This window comes from Halichoeres trimaculatus, unplaced genomic scaffold (genome assembly GCF_033239565.1).
Source record: "Halichoeres trimaculatus isolate MK-OKI-2021-1 unplaced genomic scaffold, fHalTri1.1 fHalTri1_scaffold_10, whole genome shotgun sequence".
NCBI classification, from domain to species: domain Eukaryota; kingdom Metazoa; phylum Chordata; class Actinopteri; order Labriformes; family Labridae; genus Halichoeres; species Halichoeres trimaculatus.
Genome location: NW_027437187.1, coordinates 12358530 through 12382371, shown reverse-complemented (window position 1 = coordinate 12382371; position 23842 = coordinate 12358530). Strand labels below are relative to the sequence as shown.

At 39.8% G+C, this 23842-nt stretch overlaps 2 protein-coding genes across 2 annotated transcripts; both read left to right on the top strand.

Annotated features, from left to right (window-relative positions):
- Positions 1–4596: 4596 nt before the first annotated feature.
- bbs2 (Bardet-Biedl syndrome 2) lies at positions 4597–14485 on the top strand. The gene is made up of 18 exons (XM_074677737.1): positions 4597–4712; positions 5246–5380; positions 5612–5839; positions 5998–6123; positions 6348–6410; positions 6512–6589; positions 6797–6901; positions 7157–7243; positions 7340–7475; positions 8766–8905; positions 9346–9475; positions 9568–9739; positions 9825–9954; positions 10137–10256; positions 10865–11002; positions 11205–11317; positions 11608–11756; positions 13449–14485. The coding sequence occupies exons 2-18, from the start codon at positions 5264–5266 to the stop codon at positions 13553–13555; spliced, it is 2139 nt and encodes a 712-aa protein (XP_074533838.1). The 5' UTR covers positions 4597–4712; positions 5246–5263; the 3' UTR covers positions 13556–14485.
- Positions 14486–17519: 3034 nt separating this feature from the next.
- b3gnt9 (UDP-GlcNAc:betaGal beta-1,3-N-acetylglucosaminyltransferase 9) lies at positions 17520–23202 on the top strand. Its single transcript, XM_074677253.1, has 8 exons — positions 17520–17703; positions 18535–18624; positions 18834–18944; positions 19070–19186; positions 19827–20192; positions 20552–20793; positions 20887–21142; positions 21222–23202. Exons 3-8 carry the CDS (start codon positions 18834–18836, stop codon positions 21564–21566), a joined length of 1437 nt encoding a protein of 478 aa, XP_074533354.1. The 5' UTR covers positions 17520–17703; positions 18535–18624; the 3' UTR covers positions 21567–23202.
- Positions 23203–23842: the final 640 nt, after the last annotated feature.

Genomic DNA, 23842 nt, shown 5'->3' with positions numbered 1-23842 from the left:
GTCAGATGGTTGTTTGATGTGAGTGTGGTTCTGATGAAGATTTCTTTCCTGGCACTGTAACTCGCTAAATGATGCTAGTTTATGGTGGATTCAGATGAGATGAGACTAAGTGCTGCCAAAAAGATGGGACTTTTACTTGATGTTGGATTTTTGATAATGATATAACAGAGTATGGTCTAGGTCTGGAAGATGATTAGGAAAGTTTCTTTAGATGATTTTGCCGCTCATTGCTGTACATAAAATCAATTGATCAACTGGTCAATTGATTAATTTATCAAATTGTTGATTGATTGAAACACTGGCTCAACTCAACATTGGTCAGCCAAATAGGTCAAAGGGGTAAATAAGTCAAGCTTCTTTACAAACAGTCACAGGGTGCCCACCTGTCAGTCAAATCAGTCACACTCTTAATTACACCAAACTTGTAAACTGTATATTTTTGGAATTACAGCATACAGAATATACCAAATGAGCTTAGTTTTTTTCATCCATCATGTCTACTTTAGTTGTTAAGATGTGCTTCTTTTACATAGTTGTGAACATAGTTTAGTTACTTCTGCATTCAGTGTTGCAGATGCTCAGTGAATTCCAGTTTTTAAGAATTTTGCAAAAGCTGTAGAATTTAAGATGGTGATGGTTCTCTGATACAGAGTTAAAACAGAGAATTGTCAAATAAAAACTTCTTTTGACTTTATTTTTTTTCTTTTAATTAGATAAGGATATCCTTCATGAATTTTCACATCTATGGTTTGAAGGGTCCTCTGTGCTTTCAGCTTTCGAGGTGAAATGTCTGTGCCGAGCTCGGGGTACTAACCTGCCGTCCAGAAAGCTGTCAGGTGCCCTGGCGTTGTCTCCACTTTTACAGAACTTTCAGTTTCCTGCAACAAAGTGAGAGCAAATCACAGGTCCAGGCAGGTAAATGGCTATCTTGCATATTTTTTTTGTGTTTATTTGTGTACCTTTTACATGATGTAAAAATGTAATGTAAAATTTAAAACTGACAAAATGAACACAATTAAATCATACAGTGCCTGCCTTCCTGGCACAATCTACAGTTGAATGTGTAGGAATTTGAAAATCATGATGAAGAATATTATATTATATTATACATTCTTATTGGTCTATTTTTTGTTAATAAAAGATATAAAAGCTGAAGAACTCACATCATTTAACGTCTATAGATGCTTTCAATAAATTCTATTGCAAAACTTTAAATTGTAAGTAGTGATTTTTTTACAAGTAATGATTGTATAATAAATTAAAAAAGAACATTTGCACATACGCAGGGTGTTTAATATTTTATATGTCCTCCAGACTCACCTTTCCTGTTGTTAGATGCTAAGAAAGCTTTTGACAGGGCGCAGTGGGCGTACTTGTTTGAAATACTCGATCGCTTGGGGCTTGGAGAATTTTTTTCTAAACGGGTGGAACTCTTATATAGACAACCTTATTTTTGCTGAGACAGTGACTAACAACTTTTTGTCCAATCAAACTAAGATCTAAAGAGGAAGTAGACAAGGCTGCCCATTATTGCCTATCTTATCTACAATTGCAACTGACCCTTTGGCATTTGCTGTGAGGAATCACACACTGATTTCTGGTCTATCTGCAGGTCAGTCTGAGCATTGCTTAGCTCTGATGTGATTTGTTTTCTTAAAAACACAAATAATTTGATCCCAGCCCTTAAGGATGTTACTAAAAATTGGCCGGTTACAAATTTGATACTGGTAAATCCTCCATCTCATTGCTAAATTCAAAGGAAAATGATAACCCGCCTTCTTTCATACATGTATTCAAAGTGGTTAATAGCTTCACCTACTTAGGGTTAGAAAACACCCATAAATTGTAAAATGTTGTACAAGTTAACTATAATCCAGTTATAACAGGTATACCAGTTAGAACAGTCATTCCCAAAGTCTGGGTCCTGACCCACAGGTGGGTCGCCAGAGATTTTTTATGGGTCGCCAAATTAGTTTCCAAAATGTTAACATGAAATTCATGCTTTCCTTAACCATAAGAAGTCTCCCCTTGCTGATTTGTTCACTGATGATTGGCTCCTCATACTGTCATATCTGGTTATTTTCATCATGAAGGGTTATCGCCACAATGTTTAGTGTAACTGGAAACATGTAACTGCTTTAAAAAAGTCTGAAGCCATGAGCTCAATTAGCCAAAGCCAAACCACCGTATGTTTCCTACTGTTTTTACAGCACAAAACGCTGTCACTGTGTCACCATCACACAAACTGAAGAGCTGATCTGTTGATTACTTTGATCACTAGTTTCCAAAAGAAAGATCTGAAGTTAGATTTAAAACCCGTTTGACTTTGAAGGTCTAAGGTCACTGCTGGATCTTGGACGGGCACCAGCTGCAGAAACGGAGTGTGTTACAGGTGTGCAGTGACGTCACGCTGAAAAAGAGGCATGAACAGATCCTTAACTTCATTCTGGATGAGCATCGCATCTGAATATTAAGTCCTGAGTCTGGTATTTTGTTTTTTTATCTCTTTTACAACCACATAGAATAGAATAGAATAGAATAGAATAGAATAGAATAGAATAGAATAGAATAGAATAGAATAGAATTTTTTTTTTTTCTTGTCTGTCACGACGAGGCTGTGACAAGACCGAGACCACGAAAAAGTGATCTTGAGACCGGTCTTGGTCGTGAAACTGCTTCAAATCCCTCCAAGACTGACATGTCAGTCCGAGACCCATTGAGACCAGGAGACCAGGAGACTCGGAGACCAAGACAAGACTGAGACCAAAGACTGTTGAGGCTGTGACAAGACAGAGACCCTGAAATAGTGGTCACGACTGACAGAAACTTGACTTTGACCGGCTCATTACAGTACTGAGTATACGCCCAACAAAGTGTAACGCATTTGTCAAATTAGTCTCTTAGGTCTGTTAGCTGGTAGAAAAGATGTAAGATGATGCAGAAACATCATTAAAGAACCTTTATTTAATCTCTGCACAGTTATCCTGTCAATCAATTTACAGGTTGGACATATTTTGGATTGGGTCGCCGTGGCTTGTTCCGCCGGAAAAAAAGTTTGGGAAACACTGAGTTAGGACATCTGTATGTGAGTCAATTGATAGATGGTCTTCACTTCCAGTTTCTCAAATTGGTAGAATCAATTTACTGAAAATAAATACACTTCCAAAGATGTTATATCTCTTCCAGAATATCCCCTGCAACCTCCTCCAAATTTCTTTTCAAGACTCAAGAAAGTGTTCAATGATTTTATACGGCAAAGCAAATGACCAGGACTTCGTCTGGCTCTTTTATACCTACCTTATTACAGAAGAGGATTTAAGTGCCCAAACCTGTTATGGTATTACTGGGCAACCCAAATAAGAACCATAAGGTTTTACTGCGCGACAGAAAATCCACCGACATGGAAAGACATTGAGTCACACTCAATCAAGCTCCAGTTTCCATCATACATACACTCTGGTAATACTGAAAACCTTGAAAAGGGAACATCAAATCTTGTAGTAAAGAACATGATCTCTGTTTGGCCAGAGGTACAAAAACATTTGAAGTGTGTGGATCTATCTTCTTTTGGTACAGCCCAAATTAAGGGCATTTTTAATTTAGGTAATGACAGCATTAAGAAATTTGAGGATCTGGTGGCAAAAAATCCAGAATCAGTCCCTGCTCACCCCTACAGTATCTCTTCTGGAAAAAGTTTTAATTAAAACCCTTTTCAAAAAAAGGTATAATCTCAGAAGTACATGATGTGTTGATATCTGAGTCTCTAGAATCCTTTGAAAATAGACTGAAAGCATAGAAAGATGATCAACTAGAGGAAATGTCAACTGAAGAATGTGATAAAGCGTATAACAAAGCACAGATTCAAACAGCTAAAACTCGTTTAAAATTAGTTCGGTACAAATGGCTCAACACTGGAAAAGCTTCACAAATATAACCCCAACATAAAGGTTCATGTTACCATTGTGTATAGAAATGCCCAAAAAATGGTAGTTTTTTCTTCTTGGTATCTAACTAAAAGGATGTAAAATAGTTACATACCTCTTGATGATCAGTGTTCAGCTAGCTATCAAGTCCCTCGACGTTTCGACCATACATTTCGGTCCTCTTTTCCAAGCCAGTGACAGAGTGCTGGATTTCTTTGGTTAGGCAAAGATGGAAATATATTTGCTTGGCTATTGCGTTTAACAACAGATTGCAGTTGACTTTGTATCCAGAGTTGATACTGCATTTGATAACACGGCGACTTTTGCTAATCCTTTGCAGCAACCTACTAGTCAAAACCGTGCAACTCTATCCTGTGCCATGCGATTTAGCCTGATGGGCATATTAGCCCATGATAAGTATGATTTTCGCAGTAGTAGTAGTTGTGACCCAGAGCGCGCGAAAAGTGCTCTTTTAAATTTCTTTCTTTCTTTCTTTCTTTTTTTTTTTTTTTTTCTTGTTTTTTTTTGTTTAGAAATAAATTATGTCAAAAGCAGATGACTACAAAACACCCTTTTTCTTGAAAGGGTATGAACTATCAATAGATTTTACTCTTTAATCTACTTTGCAGTTGACTGGCCCAAAGTTTTATTTTGAAAACTTCCGGCAGGAAGTAGTTGACGGAACGCTCCACTGTCTGATCTTAAAGCTTTATTGTGATATTTAGCTAGCTTGTTAGCTGGCTGGATTATTTCTACCAAAATCAATCTTTGCTTTGAAGAAGGGACCGGGTGAGGGTGCTTTGCATATTATTTATTTTAGTGGAGCTCAGTTTTTGGTTTTACTTTTATATATTCGTATAAGTTTCTGGCTACACTTAAGCCTATGATGTAAACGTCGGCTAGTTCTGTTAGGTTTGCAAGGAAATAAAGACACACACAGCGACTTTTCGTTGCATTAAAAGGGTTGATTCTATGCTTAACATGTATGCACCGCTAACGATGTGTGAGACAATCATTCGTAGTGTCTTTTTGTCAGATTTATTGCGACATTACGACGCAAAGGATAGGGAGATTAGCGAAATGGAAAGCTTTAGCTTCCTACTCGTTGTTGCCAGGCAACAGGACTCTTCATTGAGTGTGTGGTAAAGCCTGTAATTACATTAGTGTTATGAAAACCACGCGTTGTCACTACTTTATATGCACGGCAACCTACATCTCGCGTTTGGTTTGCTTTCAGAAAAGACAATAACTTGCTTTATTTTGTTGTTGTTGTTTTTCTGTCCCTCCCTTCCTCTCCCTCTCTGTCTGTTTTATCTGATCAGGCGGTTACAGGAGGCACTATGTTGGTCCCTATATTCACTCTGAAGCTGAACCACAAGATAAACCCTCGTATGGTCACTGTCGGGAAGTTTGATGGAGTCCACCCATGTCTAACAGCAGCTACGCAGGCAGGAAAGGTGAGGAATAATGTTTATGAAAACATAATGATCAAAAGATGGACACACTAGTGTCCTCAACCTACCAACTCATACTTTATGTCTGGGCATCCCACTCTTTCCCATGCAAAGTTACTTGCCAAAAGTTGCCTGATTTAATTTCTTTCCACCAGAAAATAAACTCAAGTACTACTATCAAGCTCACCTCACAATGTCAGTGTTTTGACTTATATCCCAACCTGTGTTCTCAAGGTTTTTATCCATAACCCACATGCCCGGGGCCAGAGACCTGTGGCCCATCGACTCAGTCAGAGCACTTTAGATTCAGACATCTCTCTGCTCAACATCAACCAGGCGGTCACTTGTCTAACAGCAGGGACACTGGGACCTAACACCACAGGGGACACACTGTTGGTTGGATCCCAAACCAACCTCCTGGCTTATGATGTCCACGATAATGCTGATATATTCTACAGAGAGGTGAGTTATGCTGAAGGTTAAGAAAACTTTTAATGCAGTTTGTGTTGATTTCGTGTTCTTTAAGGTTTGCACACTGTATGCTTTCAACTTCTGGCTGTGTCTGCTTGGTCATTTCACTGTATAGGAAATGTCTTTGTTTCCTCACTGAATGGTTGTAGGTGTCAGATGGGGCCAACGCTATTGTGCTCGGCAAACTGGGGAACATCACAAACCCTCTTGCCATCATTGGAGGGAATTGTGCCCTACAAGGATTTGACTATGAGGGCAATGACCACTTTTGGACAGTAAGAACCAAGAAATTCAGAAATATGTTGCTTGTTCCTTTTTTCAGTTGGCGTGTTTTATTTATAGAAATATTAATGAAGTATAAAATAATAAAAGCCTACGATACTGTGTTGATTCAAACTTAAGCACCTGCATCATTAGCTTGAACATGAAAAACTAAATATTTTCTTTAATTACCCTGACAAGCAACGCAAGTTTTTATACTAACTACCGTCTCTTTTAGGTGACTGGAGATAATGTCAGATCCCTAGTGCTATGTGACTTCACTGGAGATGGGAAAAATGAGGTAAATCCTAAAGATTTTCAGGCTCTCAAACACATTTATTGTTTCCTCTGTGTGTGCAATGTTTGATATGAAAGATATAGCAAGTCGCCTTGTGTCTGCAGCTCCTCGTAGGATCAGAGGACTTTGACATTCGAGTATTTAAGGAAGATGAGCTGGTTTCTGAAATGACTGAAAATGAGGTAAATTAATCACCTTCATTGCTGACTCAGAGTAAAACAAGGAACACAGAAAATAGTCTTTGATCACTCTACAAGTAATAAAACAGTAATATTTAAAACCATCATTCTGCTGTTACTCTTCATATTTATAGCATCTATCTGTTATGTGCTGCAACAAAGCACAGCAGTATTTGTTTTGAGACACATTTATCCTCTCTTTCTTCACAGACAGTAACATCACTGTGCCACATGCATGACAGCAGGTTTGGTTATGCTCTGGCAAATGGCACCGTAGGAGTTTATGACCGCACTGCCCGGTACTGGAGGATTAAGGTACCGCAGTCATTCATGATAAAACTGTTTGGACAAGAAGATTTGAGCTCTAGTATCAGTTATACAAACATAAGTTGTGCTTATATTGAATATTTATTTATTTTAAATTTCTTTTATTATGTCTATTATGTCACATTTTCTTAACCCTTTACAGTTGCATGAGTGTGGCATTTAAATTGACACATTCCACAGTTTAAAGGCGAACTATTAGTGTCCATAACTTTAAATGTTTTGTGTCTGTCTGAATCCATTCAGTCTAAGAACCACGCAATGAGCATCCATGCCTTTGACCTGAATGCTGATGGGGTGGTGGAACTCATCACTGGCTGGTCCAACGGAAAGGTCTTCAAACTCTCTTCAAGACTTGAAACTGTTATTTCTAGAGTTACTCAAGCCAGTTTTCAAAAGTCTTTGATTGTGTACTCTTCTTGTTCATAGATTGATGCACGCAGTGATCGCACAGGCGAGGTCATTTTCAAAGACAACTTCTCCTCCTCCGTTGCTGGAGTGGTGGAGGGTGACTACAGATTGGACGGACAGAAACAACTTATTTGTACCTCTATAGAAGGAGAGGGTAAGTTGTTTTGGTGAACCTAACACACTTGCTTTCTGCCAGTGTGGAATTCTTTGCATTTGGAAGATAATACCCCAGAAGCTATGCATGACGTTAGCTGGTGACTATACAAAATAGCATTTCTTGTTAGGATTCTGTTTCTATTCAGAATTTTGTTGTATTCAGTGTTTCCTTACCATTATATAGGGGGGGTGGCCCACCCTCCAAACGGAGGCACCCGCTCTCCCTGGAAATCGAGTTAATTTTATTTTCCATACGGCGCCAGATCATATAAGAGAGTTCCCTCTCTCATGAATTATGTCTATACCTTGTTTTTCAATCCAACAAACTAAATAGTCTTGTGTTTTTTACCCAATTTTCACGATGGGATGCTGTCAGTACATCATCGGGTTCACATTTCTCCTCACAGAACTTCATTATGCATGAAAGAGCATGTGATCTTTAGCACATGATGAAGTTCTGCTCCAACACGTTAACAGACACACAAACGTGTGTGCATTTAAGCACAGCCTTGCGCGGGGGGCGGTGCCAACAATGTCACCGCCCACCATGCAAGGCTGTAAACCAAGGAGAAATGCTGGTACTTATTATCTTATTATACAAATCACAATATCTTCATGTACCAACAAAAACTCAGAGTTGATTAGCTGTAAGAAGGAGGAAAAGAGTGTGAAAGTGTGTGTGTGCTCATACAGGCTTAGAAACTCTGTTTTAAGACAAAAGTAGAAGAAAGATCTCAAGGTTGTCCAAATAAACTTGCTCTAAAAGCAAAATATAGAAAACATGTGCCTGTTATTTTGTTAAATGAATTTGTGTTGCATCCATCATTTTCTTATCTTACATTTAACAGCAGATCTTAAAGGGCAACTCCGTTTTTTTGACACCTGGACCTTATTTATAGGTGTGTGCATGCTCATATACTCACTCAGGCAAACATTGTGTAGCTCAGAGTCCTTCAGAAGTTATTTAGATCCAACTGATTTTAGCTGCACTTAGCGGGGGCCACGGCAAGGGAGCTTCAGCGCGGGACATAATCTCTGCAAAATTGCTCATTTCGGCTATATTTTTTCGGATATCATTTTTTCAAAAAAACGGAGTTGCCCTTTAAGTTTCTGCCACCTAAATACTTAGACCCATAAAAAGACAACACCTATAAAGGCAAAATTCCTCTTAGTCATCTGTTCTTTCAGCTTAATTCAGGGACACGTTAACATTCTAGCATTTTCTGAGAGGAATAACTCTTTGAAATGAGTTGAAGATGTCATTAATATTGTATTTTTTTCTATATAGTTCGTGGTTACCTGCCAGCCAGCAAGGACCTAATGGGGAATCTCATGGACTCCAGTTCTGAACAGGACCTCATCAGAGAGCTCAGCCAACGCAGACAGAATCTGTTGTTGGAGCTCCGCAACTATGATGAGAATGCCAAGGTAAAAGCATTTTATTTGAAGCATTTTTTATTATATGATCTTCAAGTGAAGTTCAATTGCATTTTTACAAAGCTGAATTAACAGATGTTTGGGAAAAGTTTCTGTTTTCTGAACCTGAGGACCATGTAATTTTCAATTTTAACCAAAGTCTTTATTAGATCAGGTGAAGAACTGAATTAAATATGACCCCCTAGTCTTCCTCCGTCATGCTATCCTGAACTCCTGATTAAAAAAAAAAATCATAAAGGATGCTTGTTTCGGTCATGTTCATGGGATGAAATATAACAAACAGCCTATTATGTTTTAAAATGGTAACTGTCTTCTTTAAAGTCTTACAGTCAAGTAAAAACACATCACTACAAAAGACATACTAAAAAAGCCGAATTCTGATCAAGTAATTTAATTTGCTAACATTCACATTAACTGTTTCCTTGTCACAGGGTGTGTCAGAGACAAACAGTGGGATGGGTGTAATCCCTGCCAACACTCAACTTCAGACTGCGCTGTCAGTGAGACCTGCCACAGAAGCCCAGAAGGCTCATGTAGAGCTCAGCATTTCAACACCAAACGGTACAGTGACTTAGCACCAAAGCTCTGAATTTCTCACGTAACGGACTGAGTAAATACTGATAAGTCCTTGGATTGGTCTTCATCCCTTCCAGAAACCATCATCCGTGCAGTGCTCATCTTTGCTGAGGGGATATTTGAAGGGGAGAGTCATGTGGTCCACCCCAGTGCTCAAAACCTGTCAGGCTGTGTCCGAGTTCCCATTGTCCCCCCGAAAGATATACCAGTAGATCTGCACATAAAAGCTTTTGTTGGAGGTAAAACAAGGTAAGATGTGTATAAGTGTGGCATAGTTATACTGTCATATCATGATGATATTTTTCCCTAAAAACATTTTATTTTCTGTCTCCAGCACGCAATTCCATGTATTTGAAATCACTCGGCAGCTGCCTCGATTCTCCATGTATGATATCGCAGATGACTCCTCGAGTGATCCACCCACTGGAAGGGTCCTCTTTAACATCAATGACCGACCACAGAGGGTAGGCTGTCAGAGTCCCCCAGAAATAAAAGGAACAGGAGGAGTAGTGACTTCCGTTCTCCTGCATTAACAAAGCTAGAACATGCAAAAACAATAATAATGTCTGTTATTATTCTAAACCTGGTGTCATCTTTATAAATCTACATATTAGTTGTTTACATGTATGTGTGTTTGTTTTTATAGGTGGTAATGTGGCTGAATCAAAACTTCTTGCTTCCAGAGGGAGTAGATAGTCCTGACATCACTTTTAATTCACTGAGAGGAGGGGGGCTGCTGTCCATCAGCATGGCCAGCAGTGGACAGGTACAGATACACCAACACCTATTCTATATTTAGTTGCACTCTTCCAGTTAGCTTCAAATGTACTTTTCAAAATGAATCGACCTACAGATGATCACGTTTTACAACTCAAAACATCAAAACAGGCTGGTAAAAAGTCAAAATCAGGACTCTGCGATTTGCAAACAGGATTAAAATGGTATTTTTTAGCCAGCTCAAGGGAGATGATGAATGCATTGATCCTACAGAGTAAATTACTTCTCAAGTGATTTTTTTTTCCAATTTACCAAGAATGAGAAAAAACATAAATGTTAATCAGAATCAGAATCAGAATCAGAATCACCTTTATTGGCCAAGTATTTTCAAGAATACAAGGAACTTGACTCCGGTTTAAACTGCACTCTCTCAGTACAAACGTGGATAGAATTAAAAGAGTAGAAAAATAGAGTTTAAGTAGTAGAAAAAGAATAATAATTATTACAATATTAAATAAAGAACTCTGCACAGAGTAAATACAAAATATATACACAATTTAAGTTAGGAAAAATCGTGATCATAAGTTACAAAGGCACAAGTATTTCCTCATGAATCAACAGTCTTTCAGTGAATTATTGTTTTGATGTCTCTGAAAGATTACACTGAGAACCGATGACATCGACCTGGCTGGAGATCTGGTCCAATCACTGGCATCCTTCCTGGGCATTGAGGATTTGTCAGCAGAAGCAGACTTCCCTGGATACTTTGAGGAGCTACGCACTACACTCACTGAGGTTCGGACAGTTGCAGATTAAATCCTTTGCTGAATTTCATGCTGTTTATCTTTTTTGAAGCTCTGACATAAAATAACTTTTGTCCATTGTTACTCTTCTGAAGGTTCCAGGAAATTATCACTGAAAAAAAATAAATAAAGAAGTGATGTTACATGTTGTGCATGATATAGTAGTTTGAGATTCTTTGATATCTTATTGTCAGGTGGATGAGTTCCACTCGGTCCATCAAAAGCTGACTGCAGCTATGGCTGACCACTCCAACTACATCAGGAACATGCTGGTGCAAGCGGAGGATGCTCGTCTTTTGGGGGACATGTGAGTCAGTAGTTTTGCATGTTTATTCTCTTGCTTGAAAAGGTCTCAGGTATTGTGTTTCTGAAGCAGAGAATAATTGTACTTAGTTGGCTGTTTATTAAATTATATGGCTCATACTTATTAGATTCAGAACCGTGTGACTTTGATAATTACTTCGCGTGTTATAATGTTGAGTGTATTTCGAATATTTTGTTCATAACACTGATAAAAAGCCTCCTATACCTCAGCACTAACCTCACCAAAAGTCTTCTCTCATTTTTATGTCCAATTTCACATCTCCCCCTCTGTAGGACAACTATGAAGAAACGTTACAGAGAGCTGTACGATCTCAACAGGGATCTAATCAACGAGTATAAAATCCGTTCCAATAACCATAACGCACTTCTTGCATGCCTGAAGTCTGTCAACCAGGCAATACAACGCGCTGGAAGACTACGAGGTGAGACACTGTGTATGTGCATGAGGTAGTATTAGGGGTAGTGGACATACAGCTTTGTCAGGTACCGTATGAGGCTGACTAAAGACTGAGTGTCCAATGGTAAATTGTGTTTATTTAGCCATTTCTGTATCCTTTTGAATTTACAGTACATTACATTCAAACAATAGCCACGGTTACATGAGGGGTTTTTCATCTTTCCGAATGGAATCTTTCTGAATGACTTTTCCGAAAACAACAATATACATGGAAAGGAATATTCCAATCTCTGGTCTACATGCACCACTATAATCAAACTGAATAGTGAATGGGGCATGTGTAGAAAAACGCAAACATCATGTGATTTACCAAAGTTGCGTCTTACACATAGACTGTAAAAAAAAATGGACGTCATCTTGCTTGACTCAAATTGAGGTCTCCACAAACACGGCTTCCCCTGGTGACTGGCTGCAGGAAAGGTTAAAAAATCCGGCTTACCAGTCATTCCAGATGGGCTGTGGTCAAACTTTAGAAAATTATTACACCTCTTAGAAATGTTGCTCACGTCCGATTGTTGTGGTAATATTTAGCTGTCTTGTATTCAAGTCCTCTTTTTTCTGAAAAGTTTCGTTTTCATTAGATAAGAGGTTAAAATCGAGGCTTTATGTAACGTTTAACGATGATTGACAGCTGGCGTTCTCGTGTATTTTTTTCAGGGATCGTAAAATATGTCAGGAGGCAGAGTCAGGAAGTGATTAGACTCTCGAAAGAAAAAAAATAATTATTATTTTTGTCACCCAGCTCCACTCAGATTCTCCCTGAATTCCTCATCGTCTCTTCTGCGCAGACTCTGGCTCCAAACTGCTACAATGGCGGCGCCTGAGACAGCGGTATTTTGGCTTCAAAACCGTAAAATTATAAATGGCGGAGCCACGCTGTCCACTCTATTTACAGTCTATGGTCTTACGTCATATCTGAGCATGCGCTGAAAGAACGCACTCTGTCAACTTTCGGTTTTCGGTTTATACATGATTCCTCAATCGATTTGGGGAAAGGAATACTCCACCCCTGTGAAACCGATTAAATTTCCATCCAGATTGGCACTTTTCTTTCAGAATGAGGTGTATCCAAAGGTGAAATTCTTTTTGTTTGAGCAAATAAACCGAATGCAAGCGGAATATTTGGGTCCATGTACATGTGGCTACTGATGGCAGAGGCTGCTGTGTAAAGCCCATCAGTATTAAGTAATGACATTTACAAACCACTGGAACAGCCACATGGGGACAGTTAGTGTCTTAAAGACGCTTTGGCATGTGGACTGCTGCACTTTGGCTCCAACCTTTGAGTTGAGACTTGATCAACTAAACATACATATACTTATATAATATCATATATCATGCATCTCTCTATAGCTTGTTTTTGTTATCATACAACTGAAAATATCAGGAGTGAAATCTTTTCTGACATGGCAAACTCAGCAGAGAAAAACACCAGCAACCTGTCTTCTCTAGCTAAGACATTTCAAAATAAAGGGCTAATTTCTGAGATTCACTAGTGACACATTGAGTAATTACAACAACATTTTTCTTTGTTAAAAAGGAGTTCCTTGCAAGGAGGAAAGAAAGGCCATGTTGATGCACATTTTATTTTGTGTTGTATAATGTTTCATAGCATCCTGTCTCCTAATACCTCTCTGTCGGTTTCTCTTTCCATCAGTGGGTAAGCCCAAGAACCAAGTGATCTCTGCCTGTCGAGATGCCATCAAAAGCAATAACGTCAACGCACTCTTCAGAATCATGAGAGCTGGTACTGCATCCTCCTAGAGGTAGAAAGAGAAGTAATGCAGGAATGGACAAAGATTTGAGGGACAGCAATGGACACAAGAAAAAACAATTAGCACAGTAATGTTGGCCTGAACACTGTAATGAATCTTCATTTTAACAAAACTATCAAAATATGGAAACAGTTACAAATACAGTAAAAGGGTACATAATGCCAGCTCCAATAAACTCTAACCTTACCTGAAATTTGAAATCCTTAGTGTTAGTCTACAACATTTCCTGCTTTGAATGATGAAGTAACGCAGTTATATCTGAGTTAAATAATTGTCAGAGTTAATGTAGGAGTCATCTAGCAGGAGTGATACAACTATTTAAAGAAAATGGATGGACTATAATAGTTTCAGGGGTGGTGGTTGTGTGTCATATTTCTTAAAGCCGTCTTCTTAGAGTATTGACAAATAGAAATTCATGAGCGATTTGAAACATTGCTGCTGTGTAGATTCAATGAATATACAAAATTCACTCATTACCTCACATATATCTCTGTTGGTGTCAGTAGTTCAGAGCTACAAGAGAAAGCACTAGGCTTTGGTGTCCAATGAATGTTCTAGAAATGTTCCAGATGATATTGCACAACTGTAAAAGAATTGTTTATACTTCAGAGAACAGATCCGAACCATCTCCCCGATACAAAGACACAAATGATTTGGGGAAAATCATGATACTCTGCATCAGCACACTAAATATTTGGATCAGCGTTCTCAGTGATGTTTAGATCGCGTACAGCTGGAGCCAGACGGAGCAGCGTCCTCTCACACGGAGTGAGCAGTGTCTTTAAAATCAGTGGTGGCTCTGGTACGTCTGTGGGACAGCTCGCTCAGACTCAGGCCTCTGCTCCTGGCTATATTTGTGTTGGTAGCCAAAGAGAACTATTTTCATTAACAAATATCACAGAGCACTGATGCTGTGTGTTTCACTTGTTTACCTTTTTGTAGATTATATATATCTGTATTTTGTCAATGTATATTTGTGTTTGAAACAGAAATGTTTATTAAACTAACTTATATTTTGAAAGAGGTTTGATGCACTTTAGTGTGAGAGTGATGTTGAGTATTTTCCAGTTGGATCTGAAAAGTGATGCTGGAATAAGGTGAGTATAAAGGCAGAGGCAGCCAAACATCTCATTTTCCTTTTCTCATACAAAATATATTTGGTTTAATAGTCAAAAAGTATCTGTCAATCTGCAGAACAGATGTTTAGCACACTAACAGCCAAGTCTCCCCAAGGCCAGCGAGTCATGTAGTCTAATTTTTTATGTTTATGTTTTATGTTTATTAGAGGGATCTAACTCACCACTCACAGCTGTTTTCTATCAGCTGCCACTGAGCACCTCAGCTCCAGCAGTAAGGGGTTTGAGAGCATTGCTTAGGGAATTGACTTAGTGATTAGCTTTGTAGTTGAAAAGGATCTGGTGTAGTAAGAGTCATTTTTCTACCATTTCCAGGAATTTAAGATTATAAAATCAAGCATACATGTTTGGTGCCTGGAAACTAAGAACTCTTCTAAATTGAACAGTTTGGCAGCATTTAATAAAAAATGCACCTTCAGCGCATCCAGAAAGTATTCATAATGTTTCACTTTTCCACATTTTGTTGTGTTACAGCCTCATTTCAAAATAGAATAGATTTATTTTTAAAAGTCTACACACAACACCCCATGATGACAATGCAAGTTTTTCTTTTGCAGTTTTTGCAAGTTTATAGTAAAACTTGCTAAAATGTAAAAAACTAAGGAATCACACGGACATAAATATTCATAGCCTTTGTGATGAAACTTAAAATTAAGCTCAGGTGCATCCTGTCTCCACTGATCATCCTTGAGATGTTCCTGCATCATAATTGGAATCCAAAAGGCACAAATCTAGGGAAATTTCTGCTGCTCTGAAGGTCCCAATGAGCACAGTGGCGTCTATCATCTGTATATGGAAGAAGTTCAGAACCACCAGGACTTTTCCAAGAGCTGGCCACTCATCTAAACTGAGCTATTGGGGTAGAATGGCTTTAGTCAGGGAGGTGACCAAGAATCTGATGGTCACTCTGTCAGAGCACCAGTGGTCCACTGTGGAGAAGAGAACCTTCCAGAAAGACAACCATCTCTGCAGCAATTCACCAATCAGGGCTGTATGGTTGAGTGACCTGACAAAAGACACTTTTTAGTAAAAGGCACATTGCAGGTTGCCTGGAGTTTGCCAGAAGACACCTGAAGGAATCAGACCATGAGAAAGGAAATCTTCTGGTCACATGAGACAAAGATCAAACTCTCTGGCATGAATGCCAGGCGTCATGTTTGGAGGAAACGAGGCACTGCTCATCACCTGGACAATACCATCTCTACAGTGAAGCATGGTAGTGGTAGCATCATGCTGTGGGGATGTTTTTCCGCAGCAGGAACTGGAAGACTGGTCAGAAATGAGGGAAAGATGAATGCAGCAATGTACAGAGACATTCTGGATGAAAACCTGCTCCAGAGCGCTTTTTACCTCAGACTGGGGCAACGGTTCATCTATCAGCAGGACAATGACCCTAAGCGTACGGCCAAGATATCAAAGCAGTGGCTTCGGGACAACTCGGTGAATTTCCTGAAGCCCAGACTTGAACCTGATGGAACATCACTGGAGAGATCTGAAAATGGCTGTGTATTGACACTCCCTATCCAACCTGATGGAGCTTAAAGGGTGCTGCAAAGAGTCATGGGCCAAACTACCCAAAGATAGGTGTGCCAAGCTTGTGGGATCATATTCAAAAAGACTTGAGGCTATAACTGCTGCCAAAGGAACATCATCTAAGTATTTAGCAAATGCTGTGAAAAGTACATGAGATTTCTTAGTTTTTTTTTTGTTTGTTTGTTTTTTTTACATTTTTGATAAATAAACAATACATCTTGAAACAAGGCATTGTTTTAATTTGTGTTTTGTCGGTTCAGCAGTTTTTTTCCTGGCATGGTTAAGAGGATAGAAACTTTCAGTATGGTTTGATTGAAAACACACGTGTTCAGCCACTGGCTGTATTCTATAGGTGCTGCAACATATGGGGCAGTAAAGGCTTACTGTGGTCATAAATCACATTACTAGCCTACTGCTCCTACTGCTCTAATGTGTGGCAAGGAACACAGAGATACAAATATGAATAAACATTGATACAAAGAAATATTTAATCTTAAATTACTTTTTGACCAGGCTTTAACATGAGTATTTTGGTAGTTCAGTTCCTCGACAGCCCGCAGCACCAACACGGCCAGGAAACATTTTCCACAGACTCTCAAGAATAAATTGAGTCTTGACCTCTTACTCCTTTCCAGAGACAGATGTTTGGAGGATGTGAATCATAAGTATGTACTTGAACTTTGCATCCTGCTCTTTTATGTACGTCACTCTATCTTTCTTTTCAGTCCATTCTCAGTTTGCTGTGTTGGCATCTGGCTGAGCGCAGCAGCGTCGCTCGTGTATGAGTCACGTGATCTGGCTTTAGGATGAAAATGCTGCATTCAAGTGATCCTCGTAATTAGTATTTCCATATGCAGACCATTAAATTCTCCGTTGAAGTTACTTGACTTGGATGGACGGGTTGATAAAACAATGAATCAATTTGTTTTTAAGTTATTAATATGGTAAACTACTTTCATTTTGCAGCCCCATCGTTATTACTCCAAAAACAGAATGGTCTCCTCAGATATCATTTACTGTCCACTGCTGCTATTGGCTAGAATTGGGATTTCTACAAGCACATTCTCGTCCCCCCACCCATTTAGCCTGAGATTCTGGTCCTAAACTCTAAATATGTCTGTATACGTGATTTAATTGCAGTTTCTAGTTTTCGTCAATAGTGTGGGTTTTAAACTTTCCTGCAGTCGTCTGACAGTGAACGCAGCAGCCGGCCGGGCTCAGCGCCAGATAACGGAGACTTACTGAAAGTGATTTTTTTCCTTTTCTCCCCCAGTTATCATAGCTGGATTCTCTCCTCGCCGTCACACCCCCATGAATACACTACAGCAGACATGCTCTATCGTTTGCTCTCCTTGGATACTTACTTTTACAAACTTGGGAACTAACTTAGCTAGTGAAGCCTGTGTTGCGGTTTCTAGCATCAACTGCGCAGATGTTTCCAGTCTGTCATCCTCCTCCGTCCTGTCTGGTAAGTTTGAATGACTTATAGTTATTAGAGAAAGTTTCATGTTCATTGTGTAAGTACTAAACTAATAGAACTGCTCGTTTAGTATCAAAGCTATGTAAAGCTATGTAAAGCTATGTAAATCAAAACCAAACAAGAGAATAGGCTACTTTCTGTGTGAACTGCTGCAGGAGTTTGAGACAGTATACTGTCTTTTGCTGACGCATGTCAGAAAATCCTGCTTTTTGCATGGACAGAGAGCTGTGACAAACAGACACACACTGAAACAATAAGCAATGTACTCTGTCAGCGTTTTTAAGGCTGACATTAAATGACATGGATGTTGGGACACAGTGTTCTTTAACAATGTTGGTACCCTCATGTTCACTTACATAAGACAGACACTCCCCCTTCATGAGCCGATGAGAATTTGAGTTTTGCATCATTCCATTTGAACTTTTCCTTTCTGTCTTAACCTTAAGATACTGTTTTTCAGACTTTCACTCTGCTCAAACTCGCCTATTTGGACAGTTTTGACTTGAAATGGCCAAGTAACAGCTTCCTAAAGGACCAAACCCATGCTGTTAAGATGACCTGTTATTATGAGGAAGAATATGCAGAAAATTTTTTCTTCTTTTGAGACTTTCTGCCTTATATGCATTTTCCCAAAGTATCACATTTCTTCAATTATTCTGTGATTTGACTCTTGCCACAAATTACCTAATTACTGCTGACATCAGAAAGAAAGAATTTCAGAATTAAACCTCACTTTGTTCTCATCTGTAGCAATAGCACTAAACGAGTTTACAGTCATATATAACTCCTCTATTTCTTCCTGTGTGTGCACATTTTTAGGATGCCCCGGTCTTGAGTTGAGAGATGAATCAGTGAAGACAGACTTGGTGGGAAAACATCAGTTGGCATGAATGCCAGACTCATTGAAAGGTGCTCTCCTCTTTTCTTTCTTTTCTTTTTCTTTGGTGAACCTCATCACCTTGCATGAAAGATTTGGCACAGTTCAGCAAAAAAAAAAGAAGACGATTTCTCCAGCTCTGCATGTGACACTACACTGTCATCTGTAAAACATTTTAAACCACAGTGCCCTCTTTTCAATGCACTCTTGTTCAATCAGTGACTGACGTTATTGTCTCCAGATGATGCTGAGAAAGATGGTGACATTGAGGAGGCTCCTCCATGTGAAGGGAGATGTGATGTGCACCATGCTGCTGCTCTTCCTGTTCTGCCTGCTGCTTTATGCCCGACAGGTATGGATGTGACCAATCATGGCATAAGAAGGAGGAAATGGAAAAAAAATAATTACATTAAATTTAAAATCAAATGGAAAAACACACAATTCCCAAGTCCTGTGAAATTTTACCCATGTTTTCAGGTCATAATCTCCTCTGGGTGGGACAGATCTGTGTGGAAGCTGGAAATCCATGGCTCCACCAGCTCCAGCAGGACCCTGCTTGGGGCCAGCGGGGCAAAAAGCCAGGAGTCTCCAGAGGTACGAGTTCTACAGTGTGTCCATGTCTGCGTATCAGTGCTGGAATCAGTAACAGCTTTGATTTAAGCCGTGTCATACATAACATACCTTGTATTTATGAGTAATATTAAAAAACCTGTCAATGACATATCTGTATTAGAAGGTTTGTTTTAATTGGTCAGAGCACCAATGACTTATCATTTCTCAGCAGCACTTTAATATAAGATATAAGAAGCCATCATAGTCTCATTTGATGAGATATGAGTGTGTGATCCTCTGACCTTCAAGATGACCCTGTCTCAACATGATCCTTTATTTGTCAGTGAGATAAAGTTCCCATTCCCGTGAAAGGCTGTGAAGCTCGTTGTGCTAAGAGAGAGATAGCATTGGCTATAAATAACCAAACACAGTGCAGTGTGTGTTGTATGAATATTCATACCGCATATGCAGAGTGCATCGGTTCATGTACACACAGTATGTCTTATCGTGTCATGTCAGCATGTATCAGTGGGCTGATTCACAGATGGTACAACACATTTAGATAAACAGGACGCACTTTGAAATCAAGAGGCTATTTGAATGATGTCATTTGTAGCTTCTCATAACATGCTCTGTGAATTTCCCTCTCCTTATATGTCATTTAATTTCTTCCAATCAACAGTTTCCATCCAGCTCCTCAATGCCAAAGCTGCCTCCCTGTAAGGCCCAGCCGAAGGGTAAACCTCCTCAGCCAAAGTCTAAGACTCAGGTCAAGTACAAGGGGAAATCCAAGTTGCGACGGAAAAATGCTACGCCAACCAAGACTCCTCCGAAGCCTCTGCCCACGCTGCCGCCATTTGACTTTGAGACCTATCTGAAAGAAAAGGACAAAAGAGACTTCAATCTGCTCATAGACCAGCCAGAGAAATGTCACATCAGAGGGGCAAAGGAGGAAGAGGGAAGAGGAGGAGCAAGCGATGAAGGGGACACTGCTCCCTACATGCTTATTGCGGTGAAATCTGTGGCTGCAGATTTTGATAAACGCCAGGTAAAAATAAGTCATGATGTCTTCAGACGTTTTCAACAACAGTTTATGATGTGTCACTTACAAAAAAAAATCTGGGTCAGTCGGCACAGACACAGCATTTCCTCCTGCCCTGCAGCTTTGCTGTTTTAGTTTGCAGTGTGTAATTTAGAAGCAGACAGATGCTGTGTCCAGAGTCATTATAAACCTGGTTTACAAAAACACAGGAGCCTGAAGCAGCTGAGAGGACTGAGTGTTGCCTCAGGAGGTGGTGAAGACCAAACCAGAACTCACAGGGCATCAGTAATTTGACCCCTAGTGGGAAGACCAACAGTTTACCCCCTTACTTACTTTTACTTGTTTGGTTCTCTTTTGGTTTCTAGGTGGTACGTCGGACCTGGGGCAGAGAGGGACTCTTCCAAAATGGCGTGTCCATACGTACAGTTTTTCTGCTGGGGGTTCCTAAGAATCGAACCATTCTGCCACTTTGGGATCATCTCCTGACCTACGAGAGTCAAACCTTCAGGGATATTCTGCTGTGGGACTTTGACGACACATTCTTTAACCTGACGCTGAAGGAAACACATTTTCTGAAGTGGATTAACAGCAGCTGTCCTCAGGTCAAGTAAGTATTTATACAACTATACCAAGAGTTGATTTGACTTAAAGCTCGATGAGAGTCAAACCTGATCCTGTTTCAACATTTCTTTGTACACAGGTTCATCTTCAAAGGGGATGCAGACGTGTACGTTAACATTGAGAATATTCTTGAGATGCTTCAGGGTCAGAAGCATGATGAGGATCTGTTTGTTGGGGATATTATTGTCAACGCTAAACCCATTCGTCGGCGCAGTTCCAAGTACTATGTGCCAGAGTTTGTCTATGGAGGGGGTTTATACCCCAGCTACGCTGGAGGAGGAGGGTTTGTCATGTCAGGACTCACTGCTCGGAAACTAAGCTCCTCCTGTCAGAAGGTACTTCAGAGTTCAACATTTGTCACTTTGTGACGTGTGTTCAAAATGTTTTGATCTGTGAGTTTTTTGTCTCTGGTAGGTGGAGTTGTTCCCCATCGATGATGTCTTTCTGGGAATGTGCCTCCAGCTCATTGGTGTCAAACCATCACGTCATCAAGGCTTCCGAACTTTTGGAATCCCAAGACCATCTGCGGCGCCCCACCTGCAGACATTCGACCCCTGTTTTTACAGAGAGCTCATGGTTGTTCACAGCCTCTCTGTTCCCCAGATCTGGCTCATGTGGAACCTCCTGCACGACCCCAAACTGAGCTGCCACAACAGGACCTCCCCCACATCCTGGCCTTTTAAGTGGAAGGAGAAAATAAAAGAAACTGAGGTACAAGAGATGGATTATGGAGGGAAGCAGGTGTTTGTCACGCATTAGGGACTCTGCTGGGATCTGCGCGAGCTCTTTGTGAGCACAAAATGATTATAAAAGCAGGATCTATGGCCGACTTGAAAGGCTCGTGATGTGTTCAAAAGCACAGCTGAGCCTTACGAGACTTTATCTGAGCTGGCAGATCATCTTTGGGGAAATGAACTGGCGGAGGCCAAATGTGCATCAGATTTTTCAGAGAGGAAACCCAAAGAGAATTGAGGCTTTCGCCAAGAGCGCCCATCTGTGCTTTAGTCTGTTAGTGAACAACGATGCAGCAAGTCCTTGATCTGCAAAGATTTACGTGCGATACGTTGAATCTCACTGGACCTTTGAATGTTTGATCTTCAGAATGTATTGTGTTATAAATGTTTACACAGAGACATACTTACAGTAGCTCTACATGAACAACATCATAAAATGCGGGTAGCTGGTTTAACCCAGCCGTGCATGAATGTATCTGTGAGTCTGAGACCATGACATTGATAATAATCTGACTTTCACTGTACATGAACAGCCAGGACTGATAATGGCAGTGAGTGCTGAATGAGTGCAGAGACTGCAGGGACTTTTTGTTCCCACCGTGAATCACTAGAAGAGATGTACCTCTCTCCATAATGCTGGATAAAGGCACAAATGGACTGTCCCATTAGCTGTCCCCCAGAGGAAAAGAAAAGGAGCCTAAATGGAAACCAGCCGCGCAGTGGGAACCAGCTGGGACCAGAGCACACCCTCAGACACAGACACAAAACATCTGCTGGATGTTTGTGGAAAAAGCCTGGTATACGAGGTGTCAGGCATGTGTTTTTTTCATGTCACACTTAAGCTTTAACCACAAGTATCTTGATTTGATTTGACATTTATTACAACATATGAAGTTGGCTTATCCAGATAAAGGTTTTATATGATTTTCACAGAACAACAGGGTGACAGCTGCAAACAGATGCAAACTTCTGTTCCTTGATACGACTTTAACTGAGACCTCCTGTACGGGCTCAGTTTGATTATAACGGATCAGTCTGTGCCAAGACGATCTCAGTCCTGGTGTGTATTGGAAAATTCATGATGCAACTATGGCACTGAGTTGAGAATTGTTGTCTCGGCTTTGGCTGCAAATTTGGATTCACAAACAATCCAGAGGTATTTATTGGCGTGTCTGCCATCCAGCAAAACAACATGATGTCCGAGCTGTTTCAGTAAGTAAAGGAAGATGTTGCAGTCTCAGTGTTTGACTTGAATCTTACCATAAGGGTCTGTGGTGCACGTGTATGGCATGGTTAGTGAAGTCAACCCTGTGCTGTGCTCTGCCCGCCTTGGAGGTGGGGTGTCAGGGGAAATCAATAGAAGTGAGTAGAATCTAAACAGTGAATGTTACAAGGAGCACTCTTCTTTGAAACTGACAAAAGACCTCACAAACATTATATTTATAGCAACAAAACTCTGAGGGTAGAGCAGATGGGATGGCGGGCTGCTTATCTCCATAGTGTGGAACAGTCTCTGTCTTTGTGACTAATGAAAGAACAATCCTCCCTGAAACACAGAACAGATGTTGAGGTTTCGCTTAAAGTCAAAAGTTAAAATTGTTTGTCTGGTTCTACGTTTTTGAGGTTGAATAAATTACGAAACAAACATCCCTTTTTTTCACATCCACATTTTTATTGTTTTTTTTTTTTTATATCCTGGTTGCACACACAAAAAATGGACTGTCAATGAACAGTGAGCATTTGATTTCATTAAAGTCCAAATGTTGCATTGAGTTGTTAGAGATTGCACAGCAGTAGCTCATCTCAGCACTCCTCATCAAACACAGCTTAAAGAAGCAAAGCTTTCAGTCAGCCTCATCCTTCTCTCTGCACTACATGGTAATGTTATTGCCTGTTTTTCAGTGGACATGCTAATAAATCTACTTGTTTCTTGTCATACACAAAGTTATAGTATTCAAAATATAAAACGCCACATTCTGATGAATTTCACAAGTTTTAATCATGTAGAACTGCCCCATTTCCAGAAATGGGCTTTAATGTCCACAAAAAATACTCTGAGGAGGAGAAGCGAGATGGGCAACAGAACGTATGATACCAACAACAGACGATACAAAGCGTTAATATGAGATTATCATTACACTGAATTGAAGCTGTCCGTTATAAATTACAACAATCTGGTAATGACAATCATTCACTCCTGCATTCAAAATAATACAAAAAAAAAGAAGGTGGAAGTTAAAAACCACTCAGACCTCCTGATTTCACTTGTTTTTCTCACTCAAACATTTAGAAAAACAAAGA